The following is a 22,809-nucleotide window of genomic DNA, read 5'->3' on the forward strand; positions in this document are numbered from 1 at the left end:
CAAAGCAAAAACCAAACCAAACCAAACCAAAAATATAACCCAACTTGCTTGCCCCCAAAGCAAGAAAAAAAATTCCCACCAAACACCAAAAGGTGATGACAGTAACAACTATATGTTTAAATACTCTGGAGAATTAAAAGAGATAAAATAGATGAATATAGCTGACATACTTCTTATCATGTAGACGTCCTTAGTAATAATAGGGGCAAATATTATGCCCTACAGCATTTTGCTAAAGAGATACACTAAACAAGTATATTATTTTGCATATTTTAGAGCATTAAGTATCAAATAAATGCAGGATTGGCTTTGATTTTTATTTACCAGCTTTGAATTCTGATAATTCAGTTGTAAAACTTGATGCAAGTTTTAGGTCCAAGTAAGTGTATCTGAAATTTTGATAAGAAAGATTCTTCTTCAGTTAGGATACTATGAATAGGGAATTACTGTGTCAGAAATATACAAACAAACCCTGTTTACAAACACTTGGTCTATAGCAACTAGAGGCTTCATCCTCTGCCCCTAGTGAGGACAGTTAACCTTGGTTTTGCAGTTTAAAACACTTGGCAACTTTACTGATCCAGATAGATTTCTCTAAAGTAGATATAGGATCAAGTATTGACCAAAGCTGAAGAGTATTAACCCACTTAATTTATCTTAGTTAAAATTCAGAATGTGTGTTTTTTCCCCCAAAGAAATAGCATTTTGTTGTTGGGTATATTTGAAATAGTCTTTTAATACAAGGTTTAAGGTATTTTCTGTCAATAGGCTTCTGTGAATTGGATTGAAAAGCCATAGTGATTTTTATGTGTTTCAAATAACAGACTTATAAATGAAGTTTCAAATAATTTTTTTAGCCTTTGCATGGAGAATTTTAAGCATTCATTAAAACAGAGAATAGTATAATAAACCCTCATGTAGCCATGATCTATCTTCATCAGGTAGTATTTTGTCAATATCAAGGCTTGCTTTTAAGCTTTGTTATTAGGATGGATCCAGAATACCTTTACTCTATGGCTAATTTAGCTCCAGAATTAATACTTGACTCTTTACAATATCTTATGTACAAAGTGTCTCAACTCTGGCAGGTAGAACACTACTTCTCCCCAATGTGTTATTCTGGATTTCTGTTGCTGTCCAGTGTATTTTTCCCTGGTCCCTTGGAATTTCATTTCACATATTTGTAGACTGGAACTTGTCAAAGATCTAGAGAGCCTCTGCAGATTTCTGGATCCCTGTCTCTGTCCAACTTCCTTCAGTTTGGTATAATGCCTTACAAAGTCTAGCACCTTGGCTTCCTTGAAGGTCTGTCTCTGTCTCCCTAACTCAGCGAGTCTATGAAGCTTCATTTGAGTTCCCTCTCCTTGCTCTGTGGCTTGGAAACTTCCCCAAGGCAGTAAGCCGGGACAATCCTAGGGTTCCCTTTTTTGTTTCCCTTTTCTTGGGGAATTACACTTCTGTGCTGCCAATTGTCTGATGTCTGACATAGTTGTTAAATACATTTTGTTTTCTTTTCTACTTGTTTATGGTGGGAGGGGTATTCCCATGGCCTTTAACCCCTATGGGCAAAAGGCCATTTAACTGCAAAATTGATTATTTTATTTATGATTTCTGTATTTTTCTTTGTCATTTCTACCAGGGGTTTATCAATTTTACTAATCTTCTCTAAGAATTAACTTTGCCTTTCTTGATCTTCTGATTCATTATTTTAAAAATTTTTTTCTTTATTTCTTTCCTTTTACCTTCTTTGAGTATAGTTTTCTATTCTTTTTGTAGCTCCTTGAGATGGAAGCTTAGATCATTTATTTTAGCTTTTATTCTTTTCTAATATGTGTATTCAGTGCTACAAATTTTCCTCTTCACTGTACTTTAGCTATAGCTTACACAATTTTTTTTTTTTTTTGCGGTACACGGGCCTCTCAGTGTTGAGGCCTCTCCCATCACGGAGCACAGGCTCCGGATGTGCAGGCTCAGCGGCCACGGCTCACGGGGCCCAGCTGCTCCGTGGCATGTGGGATCTTCCCAGACCAGTGCATGAACCCGTGTTCCCTGCATCGGCAGGCGGACTCTCAACCACTGCGCCACCAGGGAAGCCCATAGCCTACACATTTTTGATGTGCCATATTTTAGTTTTCATTCAGTTTAAATAAAACTGTGACTTCATCTTTCCCATGGGTTATATAGAAATATGTTACTTAATTTCCAAACATTTGGAGGCTTTTCTAGTTGTCCTTTATTTTTCTTATTTTCTTCACTGTAGTTAGAGAACATAATCTGAAAGACCTTTCAACTTTGAAATGTGTTGAGATTAGCTTTATGGCCCATCATAAGATTTATTTTAGGAAATATTACAGATACACTTGATTAAAAAGGTTAAATAGGTGAATTTAACCATTTGTTCTAATCTTCTATATCTTTACTTTTTTTTTTCCATTTAAAACCTGCTTATTTTATCAGTTACTAAGAGAGCTCACAGACAGCTCTTGATTGTAGATTTGTCTGTTTTTCATCAAGTTCTACCAGCTTCTGCTTTATATATTTTGAGGCTCTGTAAATAAGTGTATGCAAATTCAGGATAGTTTTATATTCTTTTTGGAGTGACCTTTTCATGAAAGTCTCTATTTCTAGAAATATTCCTTACTTTGAAATGATGTTTCAGATCATGTATAATGTTGATGTAATTTCACCATCTTTTTGTTAGTGCTTGTATGATATCTTTTTCTTTTCTTTTACTTTCAAACTTTCTGTTTTTATATTTAACATGTTCATTTTGAAAACTCGCTATAGTTTTTTTTTTTAGTCTGACAGTCTTTTTCCCTCAATTGTATCATTTAGTCTATTTATGTTTATTGATTCCTGTTATATTTGGATTTAAATCTTCCATCTTATTCTTTGTTTTCTATATGTCCAATCCATTTTTTTCTTTTTTCTACTTTCTTACCTTCTTTGGATTACTTTTATTAGCTTGTTAGCTTACTTTCTTTTTTTGTTTTTATTGAAGTATAGATGAATTACAGTGTTGTGTTAATGACTGCTGTACAGTAAAGTGACTCAGTTATACATATATATATTCTTTTTCATATTCTGTTCCATTAGGGCTTATCACAGGATATTGAATACAGTTCCCTGTGCTATACAGTAGGACCTTGTTGTTTATCCATTATATATAATATCAGTTTGCATCTGCTAATCCCAAACTCCCAATCCATCCCTCTCCCACCTCCTTAGCTTAGTTTCTTTTAATTTTGCTTTGAGTGCTTAACCTAGAAATTGTAGCATGTCCTTGACTTTAGTAAGTCTAACATAAATAAGTACTTTTGTCACTTTTTTTTCTTGTAGTTTTAGTAGTTAAGGATAGCTTAACTAGGTGTAACATTGTGAGCACACGTTTTCCCCCTTGAGCTCCTCAAGGAAAATTAAAGCCATTTTTTTGTTGTGTATCTCACAGTTGAGCAGACTGATGCCAACTTGACTTTCTTTATATCAACTTGATCAGTGTTCTTTTTCCTTTATCATTAATGTGCAGTAACTTCATCAGGATCTATCTCAGTTGATTGTGGTTAATCCATTTCCCCATATATACAGTGGATCCTTTCTACATGTAGATTCTTTTAGTTCCAAAAGTGTCTTTGGATTATGATTGTAATATTAGTTCTCTTACCTTGTTTTTTCTTCTTCTGGAGCCTTAGTGAGGTTTGATATTCGTTGTCTGCCTTGTCTATTACTTACTTCTTGTCCTTTCTGCTACTTTTATTGTATTTAAAAAAATTTTGGGGGGACTTCCCTGGTGGCGCAATGGTTAAGAATCCACCTGCCAATGCAGGGGACACGTTTGATCCCTGGTCTGGGAATATCCCACATGCCACAGAGCAATGAAGCCTGTGTGCCACAACTACTAAGCCTGCGCTCTACAGCCCACAAGCCACAACTACTGAGCCTGCGCACCTAGAGCCCGTGCTCTGCCACAAGAGAAGCCACCACAGTGAGAAGCCTGCGCACTGCAACGAAGAGTAGCCCCCGCTCGCAGCAACTAGAGAAAGCCCGCGTGCAGCAACGAAGACCCAACGCAGCCAAAAATAAATAATTAATTAAAAATTTTTTTATTGGAGTATAGTTGATTTACAATGTTGTGTTAGTTTCAGGTGTACAGCCAAGTGAAACAGTTATACATATATCCACTCTTTTTTAGATTCTTTTCCCATACAGGCCATTACAGAGTATTGAGTAGAGTTCCCTGTGCTATACAGTAGGTCCTTATTAGTTACCTATTTTATATATAGTAATGTGTATATGTCAGTCTAAATCTCCCAATTTATCCCCCCCCTTACCCCCGGTAATCATAACTTTGGTTTCTACATCTGTAACTCTGTTTCTGTTTTGTACATAAGTTCATTTATACCATTTTTTAAGATTCCACATATAAGTGATTTCATATGATATTTGTCTTTCTCTGTCTGACTTCACTCAGTGTGACAATCTCTAGGTCCATCCATGTTGCTGCAAGTGGCATTATTTCATTCTTTTTTATGGCTGAGTGATATTCCACTGTATATATGTACCACATATTCTTTATCCATTCCTCTGTTGATGGACATTTTTTTTTTTTTTTTTTTTTTTTTATAGAATATATTTTATACTGCCTTTTTTTTCTTTTTTGGCGGTACGCGGGCCTCTCACTGTTGTGGCCTCTCCCGTTGCGGAGCACAGGCTCTGGACGCGCAGGCTCAGCGGCCATGGCTCACGGGCCCAGCCGCTCTGCGGCATGTGGGATCCTCCCGGACCGGGGCACGAACCCGCGTCCCCTGCATCGGCAGGCGGACTCTCAACCACTGCGCCACCAGGGAAGCCCTGTTGATGGACATTTAGGTTGCTTCCATGTCCTGACTATTGTAGATAGTGCTGCAGTGAACATTGGGGTACATGTCTCTTTTGAATTATGGTTTTCTCTGGATATATGCCCAGGACTGGGATTGCTGGATCATATGGTAGCTCTATTTTTAGTTTTTTTTTTTTTTTTTTTTTTTTGCGGTACGCGAGCCTCTCACTGTTGTGGCTTCTCCCGTTGCGGAACACAGGCTCCAGACGCGCAGGCTCAGTGGCCATGGCTCACGGGCCCAGCCGCTCCGCGGCATGTGGGATCTTCCCAGACCAGGGCATGAACCCGTGTCCTCTACATCGGCAGGTGGACTCTCAACCGCTGCGCCACCGTGGAAGCCCTATTTGTAGGTTTTTAAGGAACCTCCATACTGTTCTCCATAGTGGCTGTACCAATTTACATTCCCACCAACAGTGCAAGAGGGTTCCCTTTTCTCCACACCCTCTCCAGCACTTCTTCTTTGTAGATATTTTGATGATGGCCATTCTGACCAGCATAAGGTGATACCTCATTGTAGTTTTGATTTGCATTTCTGTAATAACTAGTGACGTTGAGCATCTTTTCATGTGTTTTTTAGTGATCTGTATGTCTTCTTTGGAGACATGTCTGTTTAGATCTTCTGCCCATTTTTTGATTGGGTTGTTTGTTATTTTGATATTGAGCTCAGTAATTTTGGAGATTAATCCTTTGTCTGTTGTTGCATTTGCAAATATTTTCTCCCATTCTGAGGGTTGTCTTTTTGTTTTGTTTATGGTTTCCTTTGCTGTGCAAAAGCTTTTAAGTTTCATTAGGTCCCATTTGTTTATTTTTGTGTTTAATTACTGTTTTTTAAAGTTTCTTTTTCTTGGCTCTTTTATCAGTAATGCCTATGTTTCTTATTATATGCTGTGTTTAATTAATGTTGGAATGTTATGTTATAGTCTCTTCTTCACTTTTTGTGTTGTGTATTTGTATCACCTGACAAATTTGGTTCCAACTTTGATTCATTTCTCATAGTTGCTTTGTATGGATGATAGATTCATTTTTATTTTTTTTGGCCATGCAGTGCGGCTCTCAGGATCTTAGTTCCCTGGCCAGGGATTGAACCTGATCCCTTGGCAGTGAGAGCTGGAGTCCTAACTACTGGTCTTCCAGGGAATTCCCTAGATTCTTTTTTGTTGTTGTTCATGATAATGTTCAGAATTTTCCTGGGTTGGCAGTAACAGAAAATTCAGTTGATGGACTGAAGGTTTTGGGTGACTTGTAAGATTTCTTGAATGACACTGCACTATTATTAATTCAGTGAGGTGGAGTTTCTTTAATAAATGGGAAACTATGGGAAAAGCCAGGTCTGTTTTCAGATCCTTTGATGTCATCTTGTTTTTACAGAGCCCTGAGCTTCAGCCCCTTGATTTTTAGTTTTCTTTCACCACCAAGCTACCAGTGGACACTTCCCTTTTCAAAAGTGTATCTCTGTCCTAGAGTGTAGGTCCTTTTAAAAAATCCCCCTTGTTGTTACGGTTTTAGTTCAATTTCGGTTGGCGACAAAAGTAGATGTGTGAGTTCAAAATGTCATCTTGACATAGAATCCATGTTAGTTTATTCAATGTAAGAATATTAAGTATAATTTTAATTGTAGTTTTGTTTTATGGTAAATGTAGTCTTTATTTTCTAGTACTCTACTTAAGAGACTATTTGAAGTATTGTAGTTATTGTTTTTGAAAGATAAAATATTAGGATATTTATTTTGATTACATGTGTTTAGAACTTATTAGCCAATTAAGAAACTTGACAAATCGGTTTTTGAGGGCAGTAATTCATTTTATTCAGGGATGTTATGGTGATTCTTCCTATTCTGTAGATATTGAAAGCATTTATCTGGTATAATAGGACATCTTGCTGTCCATTTATTGCTTATATATTGTGTGTTCTAGAGTGCCACATTTTTTATCAAATGTTTCTTTGCTTATAATATATCTCCATATTGGCTTTGGTACTCTAGAGACTTCTAGAGTGATTTATCAGAAACATATTTATTTAAGGAATGAGGGAAAAATAACATTCTAAATTTTAGTATAGTTTCTTTGACTTTTTTGTTTGTCTGGTCAGAGTAGGAAATCTCTTTACTCTTTACTTTGTTCTTAGTGGAGAGCCTTCAAATATGTAATTAAATTTACTTAATAAAGTAAATGGGGTTGTTCATAGTCTAGGAAGTGAGTTTTACTCAGAATTGTTTGAAGTAATTCTCATGACTGAAAAGAAGTCAGCAGCTTAATTCATTTAAACTCTGTATTTGATTTTGTGGTCCTTTTTACAGCCTTTAATAATGTTGCAAAAACTGTGTTTTGGCTTTGCTATCTTTTCCCTATTCTCTTCAGAGTCATTTTTTCTTCTTATAGCCTATAAACGAAGTTGAGGTCTACAATATGAGAATTGAAATAATCAATATTAAGACATTGCTGTGATATTTTAAAACTTATTACTTTCTTTCAATTTGACATCATGGGTAACTTAAATTATAGATCTGCTATTGCTGTCTAGGTCATTGAGGCACATCAGCAACATTTATAAAAGAATATTCCAGACTGGCATGTATTGCTTGTATGGAGACATAATGAGCAGAATATTTTTGGAGAGTGGTAGGCATATGTTTTCTACAGTGGAATCTTTGTGTTAGGGAAAACCATGAGATGAGTTTGGAGATAATTGAGTTTATTTCAGGTATTGGGTAAGTTGGGAGGAGTAGAGCTTAGGAAAGTAGTTGCTGTTGGGAGAGTGAGGCAGATAGTAATTGATAGAAGGCCTCTAATTGTGGTATTTAGCTTTGCTATGATAGTGATAGAGTGATCCTACTTTCTGGTTTCTCTGGGACAAAGCCAATTTAGGCCTGTTGTCCTTATGTTATAGTGCCTTCCTGGACTCTAAAAAAAAAAAAATCCCCTTTTATTTTCCAAAGGCTTGGATGATAGGTGATACGATTTCCATGTTAGTAGCAAACTGGTGAAGATCATGCATGTATTTGGCTGCTGAGGGTTTCCTGTGGAGAAGATGATAATCTTTAACCAAGATTATTATTATTTACCTTCCTATATAAAAGAAATATATTGAAATTTAAGTAATCCTTATGCCAACCTTAAGATTTTAAAGGTCTATCAGAATCAGAATACTTCTCTTTACTGGATTAGCTGTGGTATGAGAGAAACATTTCATATTCTTTGAATCAGATTTTACTCATTCATTTAGATTAGCGCCTCCCACAGTTACTTCTTTCTCATTGCCTGCCTACTCCCAAATCACCTGTCTGCTATCTCACAATTCACTGGTGTTATATTTTATTTGTTTGTTTGTTTTTTTGCGGTACACGGGCCTCTCACTGTTGTGGCCTCTCCCGTTGCGGAGCACAGGCTTCGGACGCGCAGGCTCAGAGGCCATGGCTCACGGGCCCAGCCGCTCCGCGGCATGTGGGATCTTCCCGGACCGGGGCACGAACCCGCGTCCCCTGCATCGGCAGGCGGACTCTCAACCACTGCGCCACCAGGGAAGCCCTGGTGTTATTATTTAATCCTTATAATAACCCTGAAAGGTAGTTATTATCAACATTTTGTAGATGAGGAAACAGATGCCCAGAGAGGAAGTAACTTGTTTGAGGACACCATTATATGAGAATTTCTTTATTTTTTAACTTAATACTTCTGTAGCTTTGGGTATATTAAGAGCATATACATTTAATTTTTAAGATACAGTGAAAACATGATTTTACCAAAATCTACCTTATCAGTAATCCACAAATGATTGCACATTTTGTCCAACAGTATATTTTTCTTAGTAACAAACCACTAAGAAATGAGCTTACTTCAAAGTTTTATTTAAAAAAAAGAAGCTCTTAGGGATTTGTTGTTAGAGTTTAAACTAATATTTAACTCTTTGTCTTTTGTTACACTATATTTTCACTGGTTAAGTGAAAAAGTAATTGCCAGAAGCATAATGTAGAACCAAATTAAGATAACATAACGTGTGTGTGTATATACTGTATATGTAGTGGCTCTGATTATCACAAAAAAGGCCCCCTTCATTTTTATTATTATTATTACTTTCTTTTAATCAGAAAACTTTAGTCTGATTGATTATTTTTCAGAGATTTTAGAATAATCTGTTAAAATTTTTACATATCCAAATGTAATAAAAGATTTCATTAAAAATGAATAGATAATGTCTGTGAGGGCAATAAATCATTGATAAATTAAAACTTTATTTTATGTGGAAAGAAGCATGTGTCAAAATTGAGAGGGAGTAGTCAAAGAGAAAATGAAGGAAATTTAACCTTTGTAAATTAGTATAATAAACCCATGTTGACATTCCTAGCAATAAATATTGTAACTTCTCAAAATCGCATATTAAAAAAAAAGTTTGTGATCTAATGATACAGTATTGCTCTTCACTCACTGAATGAACCAGCTAAGGATGAAAGAAGACAGAACATACTACCAGTGAAATCCATATAATTCTCTTCAAGCCCTACATATGTCCTAAGTACCCAGGACTAGTTTATGTGATCTCTTTATCCACAGGCTTTATTTATTTAGGTAATTTGTGTTTGCTGTTTTCTTTTTTGCTTGATCAGTCTAGCTGGGGATTTACCAAATTTGTTGATATTCTTGTGGAACCAGGTTTTGGCTTTGTTAATTTTCTTTATTGCTTTCTATTCCATTGATTTTTGCTCTTTAATGTTTCCTTTCTTCTACTTACTTTGGATATACTTTGCTCTTCTTAGTCTAGCTTCTTAAGATGGAACCTTAGGTAATTGGTTTTAGACTTTTCTTCTTTTCTAATATAAACATCTAAAGCTATAAATTTCCCTCTAAGCATTGCATTAGTTACATCACACAAATTCAAATATGCTATATTTTTATTGCCTTTCAGTTCAAAATATTTTCTAATTTTTTTGTGATTTCTTACTGTACTCATGATTTGTTAAGAAGTGTATTATTTAATTTCTACACTTTTGGTTTTTTTTCTGTATGTTTTATTGTTACTGAATTCTAATTTAACTCTGTTGTGGCCCGATAAAGATTTTGTATGATTTCTACTTTTGAACTGACCCTTTGATCATCATGAAGTATCCATTTTTATTTGGGGTAATACTCCTAGTTTCTGAGTGTCTAGGATGATACTTTATTTGATATTAATATATTCATTCCAGCCATTTTTGTTTACATGATATATCTAATTTTAGCCATTTACTTTCAATCTGTGTCTATATTTAAAGTGCATATCTTGTAGATAGCTTATAGTTGTGTGTTGCTTTTTAATTTATTTGGACAGGCTTTGGCTTTTTTTCCCCTTCTCAAACAAAAGATCTCACATATTTATTACTGGACCAACCTACTAGTGCAGAAACATAGAAACAAAGAGAAAAATCATTTTCCCAATAAAACGCACCCAACTGTCCAGATAGTAGTGTATGCTTTCAGAGTGATAGGGTAAGATGTAAGTGACTTTCATACAGCATAAATATTTGTGCCATCTCTTGTGTGATTTAGACCCAGCTTGGTTCTTCTCCAGTGTCTCATTGTGGAGGTGTACTCGATTTATTACTTGTTTTCATCTGAATCCATTGGGGAATAGGACAATTCTACTTTTGTTTCTTGGCCAGGAATTGCTCAATCCTGAAAGTCTTCTGAGAAGACATGTGAGCCTTTCCAGCCTCCTTTTGGATTAATGAATATTTTTAAGAATTTTCTTTTAGTTCATCTTTTGACTTTTTAGCTATATTTCTTTGCATTTCATTTCTTTTTTTTCCTTTAAGTGGCTACTGTAAGGATTACATATATGCCCTTACGATTCAGTACTTTAAGTATGTTTCAGTGTACTTAGAGTTACTGTTTCACTGTTCACATGAAGTGTAAAAGCTTTCTAACTGTGTAGGTTAATTACGTGCTCCATACTTTATTCTGTAGATATTATATGTACTATATCCACTTTCATTATAAACCCTACAGTAAAATACTGTAATTTTTACTTTAAGTACATATGTATTTTAACTAAAGGGAAGTCATTTTTTATATTTACCCATATATTTACCATTTCTAGTGGCCTTCATTTCCTTTCTAAAGGTCCAAGTTTCCATCATTTATCATTCTCTTTAGCCTGAAAAACTTACTTTAGTACGTACTTTAATGCATATTATTAACTATTGATGACTATGTTTTACTTTTCCTTTATCTCAAAAAGGTCTTTGATTTACTTTTTTTTAACATCTTTATTGGAGTATAATTGCTTTACAATGTTGTGTTAGTTTCTGCTGTATAACAAAGTGAATCAGCTACATGTACACATATATCCCCATATCCCCTCCCTCTTGCATCTCCTTCCCATCCTCCCTATCCCACCCCTCTAGGTGGTCACAAAGCACCAAGCTGATCTCCCCATGCTATGCAGCTGCTTCCCACTAGCTATCTATTTTACATTTGGTAGTGTATGTATGTCAATTCTACTCTCTCACTTCGCCCCAGCTTACCCTTCTCCCTCCCCGTGTCCTCAAGTCCATTCTCTATGTTGGCATCTTTATTCCTGTACTGACTCTAGGTTCATGAGAACCATTTTTTGTTTTTTTTATTAGATTCCATATATATGTGTTAACATATGGTATTTGTTTTTCTCTTTCTGACTTACTTCACTCTGTATGACAGACTCTAGGTCCATCCACCTCACTACAAATAACTCAATTTCATTTCTTTTTATAGCTAAGTAATATTCCATTGTATGTATGTGCCACATCTTCTTTATCCATTCATCTGTCGATGGACACTTAGGTTGCTTCCATGTCCTGGCTATTGTAAATAGAGCTGCAATGAACATTGTGGTACATGACTCTTTGAATTATGGTTTTCTCAGGGTATATGCCCAGTAGTGGGATTGCTGGGTCGTATGGTAGTTCTATTTTTAGTTTTTTAAGGAACCTCCATACTGTTCTCCATAGTGGCTCTATCAATTTACATTCCCACCAACAGTGCAAGAGGATTCCCTTTTCTCCATACCCTCTCCAGCATTTATTGTTTGTAGATTTTTTGATGATGGCCATTCTGACTGGTGTGAGATGATACCTCATTGTAGTTTTGATTTGCATCTCTCTAATAATTAGTGACGTTGAGCATCCTTTCATGTGTTTGTTGGTAATCTGTATATCTTCTTTAGAGAAATGTCTATTTAGGTCTTCTGCCCATTTTTGGATTGGGTGTTTGTTTTTTTGATATTGAGCTACATGAGCTGCTTGTATATTTTGGAGATTAATCCGTTGTCAGTTGCTTCATTTGCAAATATTTTGTCCCATTCTGAGGGTTGTCTTTTTGTCTTGTTTATGGTTTCCTTTGCTGTGCAAAAGCTTTTAAGTTTCATTAGGTCCCATTTCTTTATTTTTGCTTTTATTTCCATTTCTCTAGGAGGTAGGTCAAAAAGGATCTTGCTCTGATTTATGTCATAGAGTTTTCTGCCTATGTTTTCCTCTAAGAGTTTTATAGTGTCTGGCCTTACATTTAGGTCTTTAATCCATTTTGAGTTTATTTTTGTGTATGGTGTTAGGAAGACCGTGACTATTAATACCATAGTCAAGCTGATGAAAACTAAAGATAAAGCGAAATCTTGAAAGTGTTCAGAGAAAAAATGGACACATTACATACAAAAGAACAATGACATGAATTACTGCTGGCTTCTCATAAGAAACAATGACAATCAGAAGACAGTGGAACAAAATTCTTAACATGGTGAAAGAAAAAAAAAATCAACCCAGAATTTTATACCCAGCAAAAATATCCCTCAAGAAAACAGAAGTAAGTAGAACACTTATTTTTGTAAGTAGAACACTTATTTTTGCTGGGTATAACATTCTGGGTTGATTTTTTTTTTCTTTCACCATGTTAAGAATTTTGTTCCACTGTCTTCTGATTGTCATTGTTTCTCATGAGAAGCCAGCAGTAATTCATGTCATTGTTCTTTTGTATGTAATGTGTCCATTTTTTCTCTGAACACTTTCAAGATTTCGCTTTATCTTTAGTTTTCATCAGCTTGACTATGGATTTACTAATCATGGTCTTCATATTTTTATTTTGGAGTTAACTAAAGTTATAGAATCTGTACATTTTTTGTTCACTAAATTTGGGGAAATTTTGACCACCACTTAAAAAGAAATTGATTTCTATCTCATTATTTTCTCTACTTATGAGTTTAAATAAACATGTTAGACACTTGAATGTTGTCACACAGATCTTATAGGATCTGTTTTTATTTTCCTTTAACAATCTTTTTTTCCTCTTAGTTCTTCAGATGGGAAAAGTTTGATTTATCTGTTTTCAAGTACATAGATTTTTTTCCCCTCTGTTGCTACCAATCTGCTTCAGATCTCTTTTAGCATAATGGTAATTTCAGATATTTTATTTTTCAGTTACAGAATTTTTTTTTTTACTTCTAGTTTGTCTTCTAAAATTTCTTAACATTATATTCATTACAAGCATAGTTATACTTACTACTTTAAAATCCTTGCCTGCTAACTCCAACATCTGGCTCATCTCAGGGTTGTTCAGTATAGACTATCTTTTCTCACATTTTTCATATTTCATTGTATACCTAGTAATTTTGTATTTTATCATGGACATGGTGAATGTCATATTTTGAGTACTCTGGATTCTGTTATATTCCTCTGAAGAAGATTGATTTTTTGGTTTACTTTTTTTTTAAAGCAGGGAATTAACTTAGTTGAATTAAAATTACAACAATTCAGTCTCTTTCGGGCAGTTGAAATTTTAGTTCAGTTCTTTCGTCCTTAGCTATTTGGAGTTTGCCCTTCACATGCATGATGTAGGGTTCAGCCAGAGATTTGAATAGAGTTTACATCTACAATTTTTGGCTCCTTTAACTGACTCTTTTCCAGGATTCCCCTTTCATTTTCATTTTGCGATGGTTGCCTTGAGTCTTTGTTCTGGGTTTTCAGGCCATAAATTTGAAAGTTTTCTGTTAGAGTTTTAGCTCTCCTGCATGGCACAGACTTAGGCTTGTCCTCAGAAAAGCAACTGATAAAATGGGAAACTTTCTTACTGCTGTTTCTTTTTTCCAAGTGTTGGCATTGCTCATCATTTTTGGTTCATAATCTAATTGCTTGAAATTACATTAAATAAATCAACAGCATATGTATATAGTAAGATTTTGTTCCTTTTTAAGGTTAGTGCCTTCTTTTTGGTCACTATTCAGTGACTTCAGTTAGTTGTTTTTTTATAGTTTCTATAGGATCATCAATCTGGTAGAGGCTTTCTTGTCAATACTGTAAGGTAGGATCTAAAAATCTTTTTTTTTTTTTTTTTTTTTTTTTTTTGCGGTACATGGGCCTCTCACCATTGTGGCCTGTCCCACTGCAGAGCACAGGCTCTGGACGCGCAGGCTCAGTGGCCATGGCTCACGGGCCTGGCCGCTCCGCGGCATGTGGGATCCTCCCAGACCGGGGCACGAGCCCATGTCTCCTGCATCGGCAGGCAGACTCCCAACCACCATGCCACCAGGGAAGCCCCTAAAAATCTTTACTTTGTAAAAGCACATAATATATCCTAATACTGTCCTTCATTTTATGCAAAGAATAGCTGGATTATAGTAGAGTAGAGGAATAGTTTTATTCTAACAATTAGAAATAGGAAATTAGGTAGAATCAATATAGAAAGTAGAGATTGTAGGGATAGGGAAGACCCTAATCCTTGCAGATTAGAATATACATTTAGATTTGTTATATTATCTTGAGGAGATTTGAGTAATGAAGATTTGATTTGAACTTTAAGACTTTTTTGATTAAACAAACACTAAACCTTATATTCCTGTAAAGCTGACACATATGTTTCCCTCATGTCATTTAACAGAGTACTTATTCATAAAGAATCATCTTTACATGCTTGCTTCAAACAGTTATTTAACTGAGTCCTTAACTAAAACTAAATCCTTTTCTTTCAGACAATTTTTAAGGATGTTTTTATTTCATAATACAAAATGTACACTAAACGTATATAATGAAATCTACTTACTGTAGGTCCCGATCAAGACCACGTCCACGTTCCCATAGTCGAAGCAGTGAAAGGTCCAGTCACAGAAGAACACGTAGTCGGTCTCGGGATAGAGAACGACGTAAAGGCAGAGATAAGGAGAAAAGAGAAAAGGAAAAGGATAAAGGCAAGGACAAGGAATTACACAGCATCAAACGTGGGTAAGTTGAAGCAGATCTAAAGCAGTGATGACTCCGTGATTCCATAGCAATAATCAAACTAAATTTTCATCTTCTGAGGTTTTTCTAAGATGGAAAAAATAGGAGAATATAGTAGAGAATAAAGAAAGGACAAATCAGAATAGTTACCTCAGATTTTTACTGTGCTTCCTTTCTATTCCTGTTTTCATTTAATATTTACAAAACAAATCTTAGAAACAAATAGCACTTTCAAAACTTAGTATGTTAGTAAAGGAAAATTTACATAATTTGTTAGGAAAGCTCCATGTTCTTTATCATGAATACAATATTTAAAATTTGAAGACTACTTACAATTAAAGATGTCTGTTAGCTTATTGTAAAACTGTTAGGGGAAAAGGATAAAGATGGAACGAAGGGAGGGAACCACGTGATTTACTGTTGGTTAGACCTCTTTCAGTGTAGAATGAGGACTTGGTCGATATTAAGGTATATGTACGTGTTAGATGAGTGTATATGCATATGGGACCCAGAATTTATTTTTTCTGGAATTGATATCATTGAAACAGTTATTCTAGTTTTGTCTGTTTGCAGGTTGAAGTCCATTTAAAACAGTTTATTTAATTAGAAGATGTTAAAGTGAAATAAAATCTTGTTTAGTAACTTAAATCTGTGGTCCCCAACCTTTTTGTCACCAGGGACCAGTTTTGTTGAAGACAATTTTTCCATGGACGGGTGTGTGGTGGTGAGGCTGGGGGGATGGTTCAGGTGGTAATGCAAGCCATGGGGAGCGATGGAGAGCAGCAGCTGAAGCTTCGCTAGCTTGCCCACCACTCACCTCCTGCTGTGCAACCTGGTTCCTGACAGGCCGCAGACCGGTATCAGTGGTTGGGGTGGTGGTTGGGGACCCCTGGCTTAAATTACAGCTTCTTGTTTGTTTTATTCCAAACCGACATTGGGATCTTTTATTCTATGAAGTGTTTAGAACATCTTAGAATTTATCCTCTTTTGTTAGTCTTTCAACACCCTATATATGTTCATTCTAATACTTCAATACAGAAGTGTTTATCTTTAGTGTATCACTTTTCAGTGTTAAATTGAAGAGCTTACCAAGATTTTGGATATGGTTCCTTGAGATCTTGATTCTATGAAGAATTAAGTTTATTAAAGTTTATGGGGCTCTTCTCATCCCTCTCTTTTTCACAGTTGTCTGTGTGTTTATTTTTTAATCCAGGTTTACAGTGATATTATATAAAACTGCCTGGATTGTTGGCTTTTACATATTCTTTGAAATGATAAATTTGTGGTGGATTTTGGGAGAGTGTAACATGATTGTGTGACTTTCTTTCCCTGATCACCCCATAGCCATTAATGTACATTGAGCAGTTGTGGTCCTGAAAAATTCTGAGTTCTTTTTCTAGTTTTAAGGACTGTTGAATGTTATAGGAGAGGAGATAGAGTTGGATATCTGCCTGTAAATTTAGGGAACCTGACTTACCCAGAGTTGGTAGAATGGAGTGAGGATCAGAGAGGATATGGGGGAAATCTGTTGATAAAGGGAGAAAAGTCAGGAGGATGATAGTTGAAGAGAAGATGTAGAGTAGGTTTTCTAAGAAAACATGGACTAAGAGGATGAATAAATTACATCAGTCAAGGAAATCTGTGCTCCTTGTTCTTTTTTTCCTCCTCCTTTTGGTTTACACTTTAGATATTACACGACTATGTGAAATGACTATGATTTTTACTGGTCGTTAAATCTTTGCTTTCTACTTCACCAAGTTTTACTTTTTAGAATAATATTTACACAGTTGTGTGAAGTTGATATTACATAAAGCATTATTTGGGGTATTTTAAAGGTTGGAAAAATGAGAGCATGAATCAAAAGGGAGGTCGGGTGGCTTCAGGAAAGGGTTCCATATGGTGACATTAATTTTGAAGGTTGGCACCAGCTTTACAGGTTAGATTCTGCCATCACTCAGAGCTGATTTTGTTCAAGGAACTGATTACTAGATGACAGGTTCACAAGATAATAATGTTGTATTTGTCATTATTTCTTAAATCTCAACAAAGGCAATGAACAAGGTCAAAACAAGAAGTGTCAGTTGAAGGGCCATGAGTACTGATGCCAAAAAGCTGTGAGTAGCCTGATTTAGTCATCTTCATGGTTTTAGTGGACCATAGTACAGGGTGGTGTTATGTCAATGTGCCCTCCCTTCTGATTAGTGCTAAGGCCACATGAATTCATACCATTTAGTATGATCTGAAATCAGGATTGGGGGGGGTTGATGTATACATTTAATATGGTAGTATTTATATATGACAGATACACCCCGTTTTGCTCCAGAAATAACTTATATATATTTTTTACAGCTTACATGTTTATTTCCTAAACCTGATCTTTAAGCCATTCAGGGCAGAGCATGGGTCTTATACTCTTTTGTATTACTCAGCGTACCTAATGTACATGGTAGTTTTTCATAAATATTTATTGGGTATTGATCAGATATGCTCATTCATTCATTTGTTCACTTGTTCAGTCAACAATACTTGAATGCCTTCTATTTGTCAAGTATATGTTAGGTAATGGGGACATAACGGCAGGCTAGTCTTACTTGGAGATTTCATGCAGGTGGCAAAATAAGCATATATAGAAGGGAAGATATATAAGTAATTACAGTAAAATCAGATGAATGTTTCTGTAGGAAACTAACTGTTATGTGTTAGGGTACTTTTGGCTATAAGTAACAAAACCTAACTAAACTAGCTTAAACCAAGAGCAGCAAACTTTTTGTGAAGAGCTAGGTAGTAAATAAATTAGGCTTTCTTGGCCATATGTCTCTGTTGCCAACTACTGAACTCTGCCCTTTTAGCATGAAAGCAGCCATAGATAATACTAAATGAGTGGCATGACTGTATTCCAGTAAAGTTTTATACTTTATTTACAAAAATGGGCAGCTGGCTATATTTGCCCATGGGTTTGTAGTTTGTCAACATATGGCTTAAACAATTAAGTACATTTATTGCTAATATAAGAAAAAGTTCGGAGGTAAGCAGACCTGCGCCCTTTTTATTGTTCCAACAGGCCAGTCTCAGCACATTGGGTTTCATCCTCAGTCTTGACACATTTTGGTTGTAAGATATTTTCATGAACTTTAAGCTGGTTGAGCTAGATTAGTCAGCATGTTAGGGACGGGCTCTCAGAAGAAACGATGTTTATACACTGAAGGAAGGAAGAGATGGGAAAGAAGGGTGCATGCAAAATGAACTCCATGTGGAAATACTTGGAGGAAAGCAAGGTGGGTATGTCGTATTTGAGAAACTGAAGTCTCATGGGGATTAGTTTAGAGAAGAAGAGGAATAATGATGAGAGGTGATTATTGGAGTATATGTTATGCTAAGGAGAGAGTTAATTCTAAAGGTAGTGAGAAGCCAGTGAAATCTCAAGTAGAGTAATTTTATGATCAGGTCTACATAAGGTATGAACAAAATGCTTTACTTACAGTGGACATAATAATAAGCATCTAACATTTAAATATATTTTCTAGGTATCAGAAATTTTGCTAAGCATTATGTATTATCTTATTTAATTTTCATAATAACCTAGTGAAATAGGTGCTTTTATTTTCCCATTTATACAAATGAACACTTGTGATCATAGGGCTTGTAAATAAGTGGCAGAGTTAGTTTTCTAATTCAGGTTCACTGACAACAGCATCTTGACTCTTAATAGTACACTATGTTTATTTCTGTAGTAATCCATGATTATTGATGATGATATATAGTGTTTGAGATCAAGTGATATGCTATTGCTTAAACTTTCCTGGAAAATAGCTAAGGAAAACAAAGAATTTTCTGTGCCTTGTTTTCTCTGATCGGGTCAGAAATCTGTCATTAGTAAAAGACTGATTCCTTCTTTTCTTCCTTTCTCTTCCTTACTTTCCCACGTCAGCATTTAATCTGTTTATTTAGAATTAGTTTTAATTATATTTAATAAAACGACAAAAAATTTCTAGACCTTAATTAAATGTATTTTTGTGATGGTTTTATTGGATCTTTTGAAATTTTTATTATTTTTTTTAAGAACACGTGTAGGTGGAGAGAAAGGAAAAAACATTCACAAATGATTGAATTTGGACTTAGACGTATTAGTTCATTGTGATTGTGTGACTCAATGACAGATATTTTAGCTTGTGCTAAATAACCTAGATGCTTCCTCGCATAAGAGAAAATAAAAACTCATGTGATTCTGTTTCTTTATATATAACAATCTTTGTTTTTATCAAACCAGTTTGAAAATATCAATATTTATAAATATTGTTAGAACATAAAGCATACATTTATGAAATATAAAGCAAGGAGAGTAGGTACAATAATGGTAAGGGAATATTTTATAAATTGGGAAAAATAAAAGCAGGAGAGGAAGAAATGCTCAAGCAGGAATTTATGAGCCTAATAATAAGGAAGAGCTTTTTTTATTAGCCTTTTGAGAAAAAAGATATAAAATTAGGCAATTCTGAAAAACCTTTTTAAAATAGCAGCTAATTAAGTACAAGTTCTGGAAATTCCTGGAACATTTGAATGATTATAATTAGGATTTGTCTATAATGTTATAAGTTGATCTATTTATTTTATAATTTTGCTGAATAAGGGAGGCCTAATATAAACTAGAAGGATATCAGGAGTTTGTAGGGATTAAAAGGTGCCTTTCCTTACAACACTGAGTGAAAGATTAATATAAGAAAGACACCGACCAAACCTTGTCTTAGATTTTATCAAAAAGGTTTAATGACTTTAATTTTTAATGTTTTACATTTATAAAATTTGGTTTCTAAGAATATTTAATTTTTAAAATACTGATACAGATTTTGTTTGTTTTTATTAGTTTCCCCCCCAAATTTTTAGAACAAATATTCAGTGTATCATTAGATAATTATATTTCTTTTCTGAGGACATGTCTTTGCAATATGAAAACAAATTTTATTAATACTAGAGTTATTAAATTGAAACTGGACATTAACAACATCATTTTAAGCAAGCTTTTATTGAGAGTCAAAAATCAGAAATATGAAACTTGTCATGGCATCTCATAATTACAACTTGGTTTGATGATTGTGAACATTGTACACCCCTTTTGAGTCTTCTGTGGATTAGTATCTTACTGAGCCTTCTTTAGAAACATTTTAATAAAATTCCAAAAAGTATAGTCATCCACTATAAAACATTTTATGAACTTCCTTGAAAAATTAGTTGTGAGTAAATGTCAGTGCCACCAGTGACATTCTACTATTGATTTTAAATCATAGTGCCATCCTTAAGGGTAGAATTTGGATGGATTTGATTTAACTTTATTATTATTTTTAAAATATTTATTTATTCTATTTTTGGCTGCGTCGGGTCTTCACCGTGGCATGCGGGTTGCGGTGTGCGGGATCTTTTTGTTATGGCGCGCAGGCTCTTCCTTGCGGCACACGGGCTTCTCTCTAGTTGTGGCGCGCAGGCTTCTCTCTAGTTGTGGCGTGCGGGTTTTCTCTCTCTAGTTGTGGCATACAGGCTCCAGAGTGCCTGGGCTCTGTAGTTTGTGGCACGTGGACTCTCTAGTTGAGGCACGCGGGCTCAGTAGTTGTGACGTGCGGGCTTAGTTGCCCCGCGGCATGTGGAATCTTAGTTCCCTGACCAGGGATTGAACCTGCGTCCCCTGCATTGGAAGGTGGATTCTTTACCACTGGACCACCAGGGAAGTCCCTGATTTAACTTTATTTTCAATCATGATTTAAACCACCAGCCCGGAAAGTTTGGTTTAAAGCAGTTATTGCCTAGTAAAATGCTTTCTTAGTTTGAGTAACTTTAGGATTCATCAGGAACCTAATTTAGTATTCCGTAGCCTATTCTCCCCTATGATGTGCTACTGTGAAAGGTTTTCACTTTTATTATATTCTTATTAGCTTTTCAGTAGGTGGATGTTGTACTCAGAAATGTGCCCATCAAGACTTCTGGAATATTTTGCCCAAACACTTGCGTCGTTTATACTTATCTTCCTCATTTCCTTTATATAACTTTCTGAAGCTTTGTACTTTTAGAGAGAGGTCAAGAATTTCCCTCTGGATACAAATTTTGACAACTGAAGGAGTGCTTTTTAGTAGGTAATTGGAGGGGAATGCATTTAAACAGAATTAAAAAATTTTTTTGGCCACATCACATGGCATGTGGAATTTCCCCAACCAGGGATTGAACCCATGCCCCCTGCATTGGAAGTGTGGAGTCTTAACCACTGGACCGACCGCCAGGGAAGTCTTAAATAGAATTTCTTAAATGTGACTCTCACTAAATCATTTGTCTTAAGTCTTTTTGAAAATATGTATAGAAGCCACTGGGATAGCAGTCAACTTGGGCTTCAGTTATAGCCCATGCTAATATGGGCTATAGTTATAGCCCATTTTTCCTACCTAGTGCTTGGCAGAAGGTGTTGGAAGTGGTTTGGGAATGCTGGACTCTGAGTTTGACAGCAGTTCCATACTCTTAGATGCTGTCATATTTTTCTTTACCTCTTATTTCTTTATGCAGCAGGAAGTCATTTATGCTAATTTACCCCTATTTGCATATAGGTTATAGAGTTCTGTGGTGCAGAGTGTGCTTAGAACTCCTTTTAAGTGTCTGTTTCGATCAAAGCAGGGCTGTGTGATAGCTGTTGTCTGACACCAAGCTGTGTGGTGTTGTTTTCATTAAACATTTATTACACTTCGAATGTGACAGCAGGCAACTTCGTGCCAGGATAACATGTTTTCATGCAAAATTTATTGAAAAAGACGAGACTCTGTAAAGAGATCTTGTTGCCTTTCACCAGTGGCGAAGGGTAAATGTTTGGTTCGAAGGAAATATACCTTTAACACATGGCATTGTAACATGTGAAAGAAGCTTCGTACTGTCAATTTTGTTAAGCAGGTAAACAAAACCATCTTTAAACCATCTTTAAACCATCTTTTTAAATTAAAGGTTTTACAATTTCCTTGTGAATTGAATGAATACCATAACAGTGGCTTATTATGTTGTTGGGTATTTTATATTACAGTGAAATTTACCACCCAGTTTCCATTATATGGGTTTGGGTATTTGTCACTAGCTATTAGTTTTGTTTAACAGAAACAATCTGTTATTTTTCAAAAAGGTGAGGTCAGGGCTTCCCTGGTGGCGCAGTGGTTGGGAGTCCGCCTGCCGATGCAGGGGACGCGGGTTTGTGCCCCAGTCCGGGAGAATCCTGCATGCCGCAGAGTGGCTGGGCCCGTGGGCCCTGGCCGCTGGGCCTGCGCCTCCAGAGCCTGTGCTCCGCAACGGGAGGGGCCGTGACGGTGAGAGGCCCTCGTACCGCAAAAAAAAAAAAAAAGAAAAGGTGAGGTGAAGACAGGGAATCCATCATAACGAAAAGAATAATCAACAAAAGCAGGAGACAAGGGTTTCATAAGTTCTCCCCCAGGTCACCACCTTTCTCTTATTCATTATATTAGTACTTTTAATTATCCCAGACTTTGCCCAATGGAATTTGACTTGAATTATGCCTGATAGAGTAATAAATGGCATGAATTGTAGGTTCATTCTTTCTTTTTTGTGGTTGCCTGACTGTAAAAAGACTTGGAATGAGAGAAGGTACTTTTATTTTCCTTTTTCATTCCACAAGAAGCTGATGAATTATGGTTGTATGAATTAGTAAGAGTGAAAGTAGCCACAAGCTGGACTTTTTAGTAAGTTTTAT

At 35.6% G+C, this 22,809-nt stretch overlaps 1 protein-coding gene and 1 pseudogene across 1 annotated transcript in view; one reads left to right on the plus strand and one right to left on the minus strand.

Annotated features, from left to right (window-relative positions):
• The window catches only part of RSRC1 (arginine and serine rich coiled-coil 1), a 451,481-nt gene that overhangs the window by 106,551 nt on the left and 322,121 nt on the right, over positions 1 to 22,809 (plus strand). Inside the window, exon 5 of the mRNA XM_067737138.1 lies at positions 14,916 to 15,089. Within this exon, the coding sequence (XP_067593239.1) occupies positions 14,916 to 15,089 (174 nt within the window). The remainder of the gene's footprint in view (positions 1 to 14,915; positions 15,090 to 22,809) is intronic.
• Positions 10,354 to 10,544, minus strand: LOC137225427 (large ribosomal subunit protein eL39-like; annotated as a pseudogene).

The sequence above is a fragment of the Pseudorca crassidens genome, chromosome 5, assembly GCF_039906515.1.
Source record: "Pseudorca crassidens isolate mPseCra1 chromosome 5, mPseCra1.hap1, whole genome shotgun sequence".
In the NCBI taxonomy this organism is placed as follows: Eukaryota; Metazoa; Chordata; class Mammalia; order Artiodactyla; family Delphinidae; genus Pseudorca; species Pseudorca crassidens.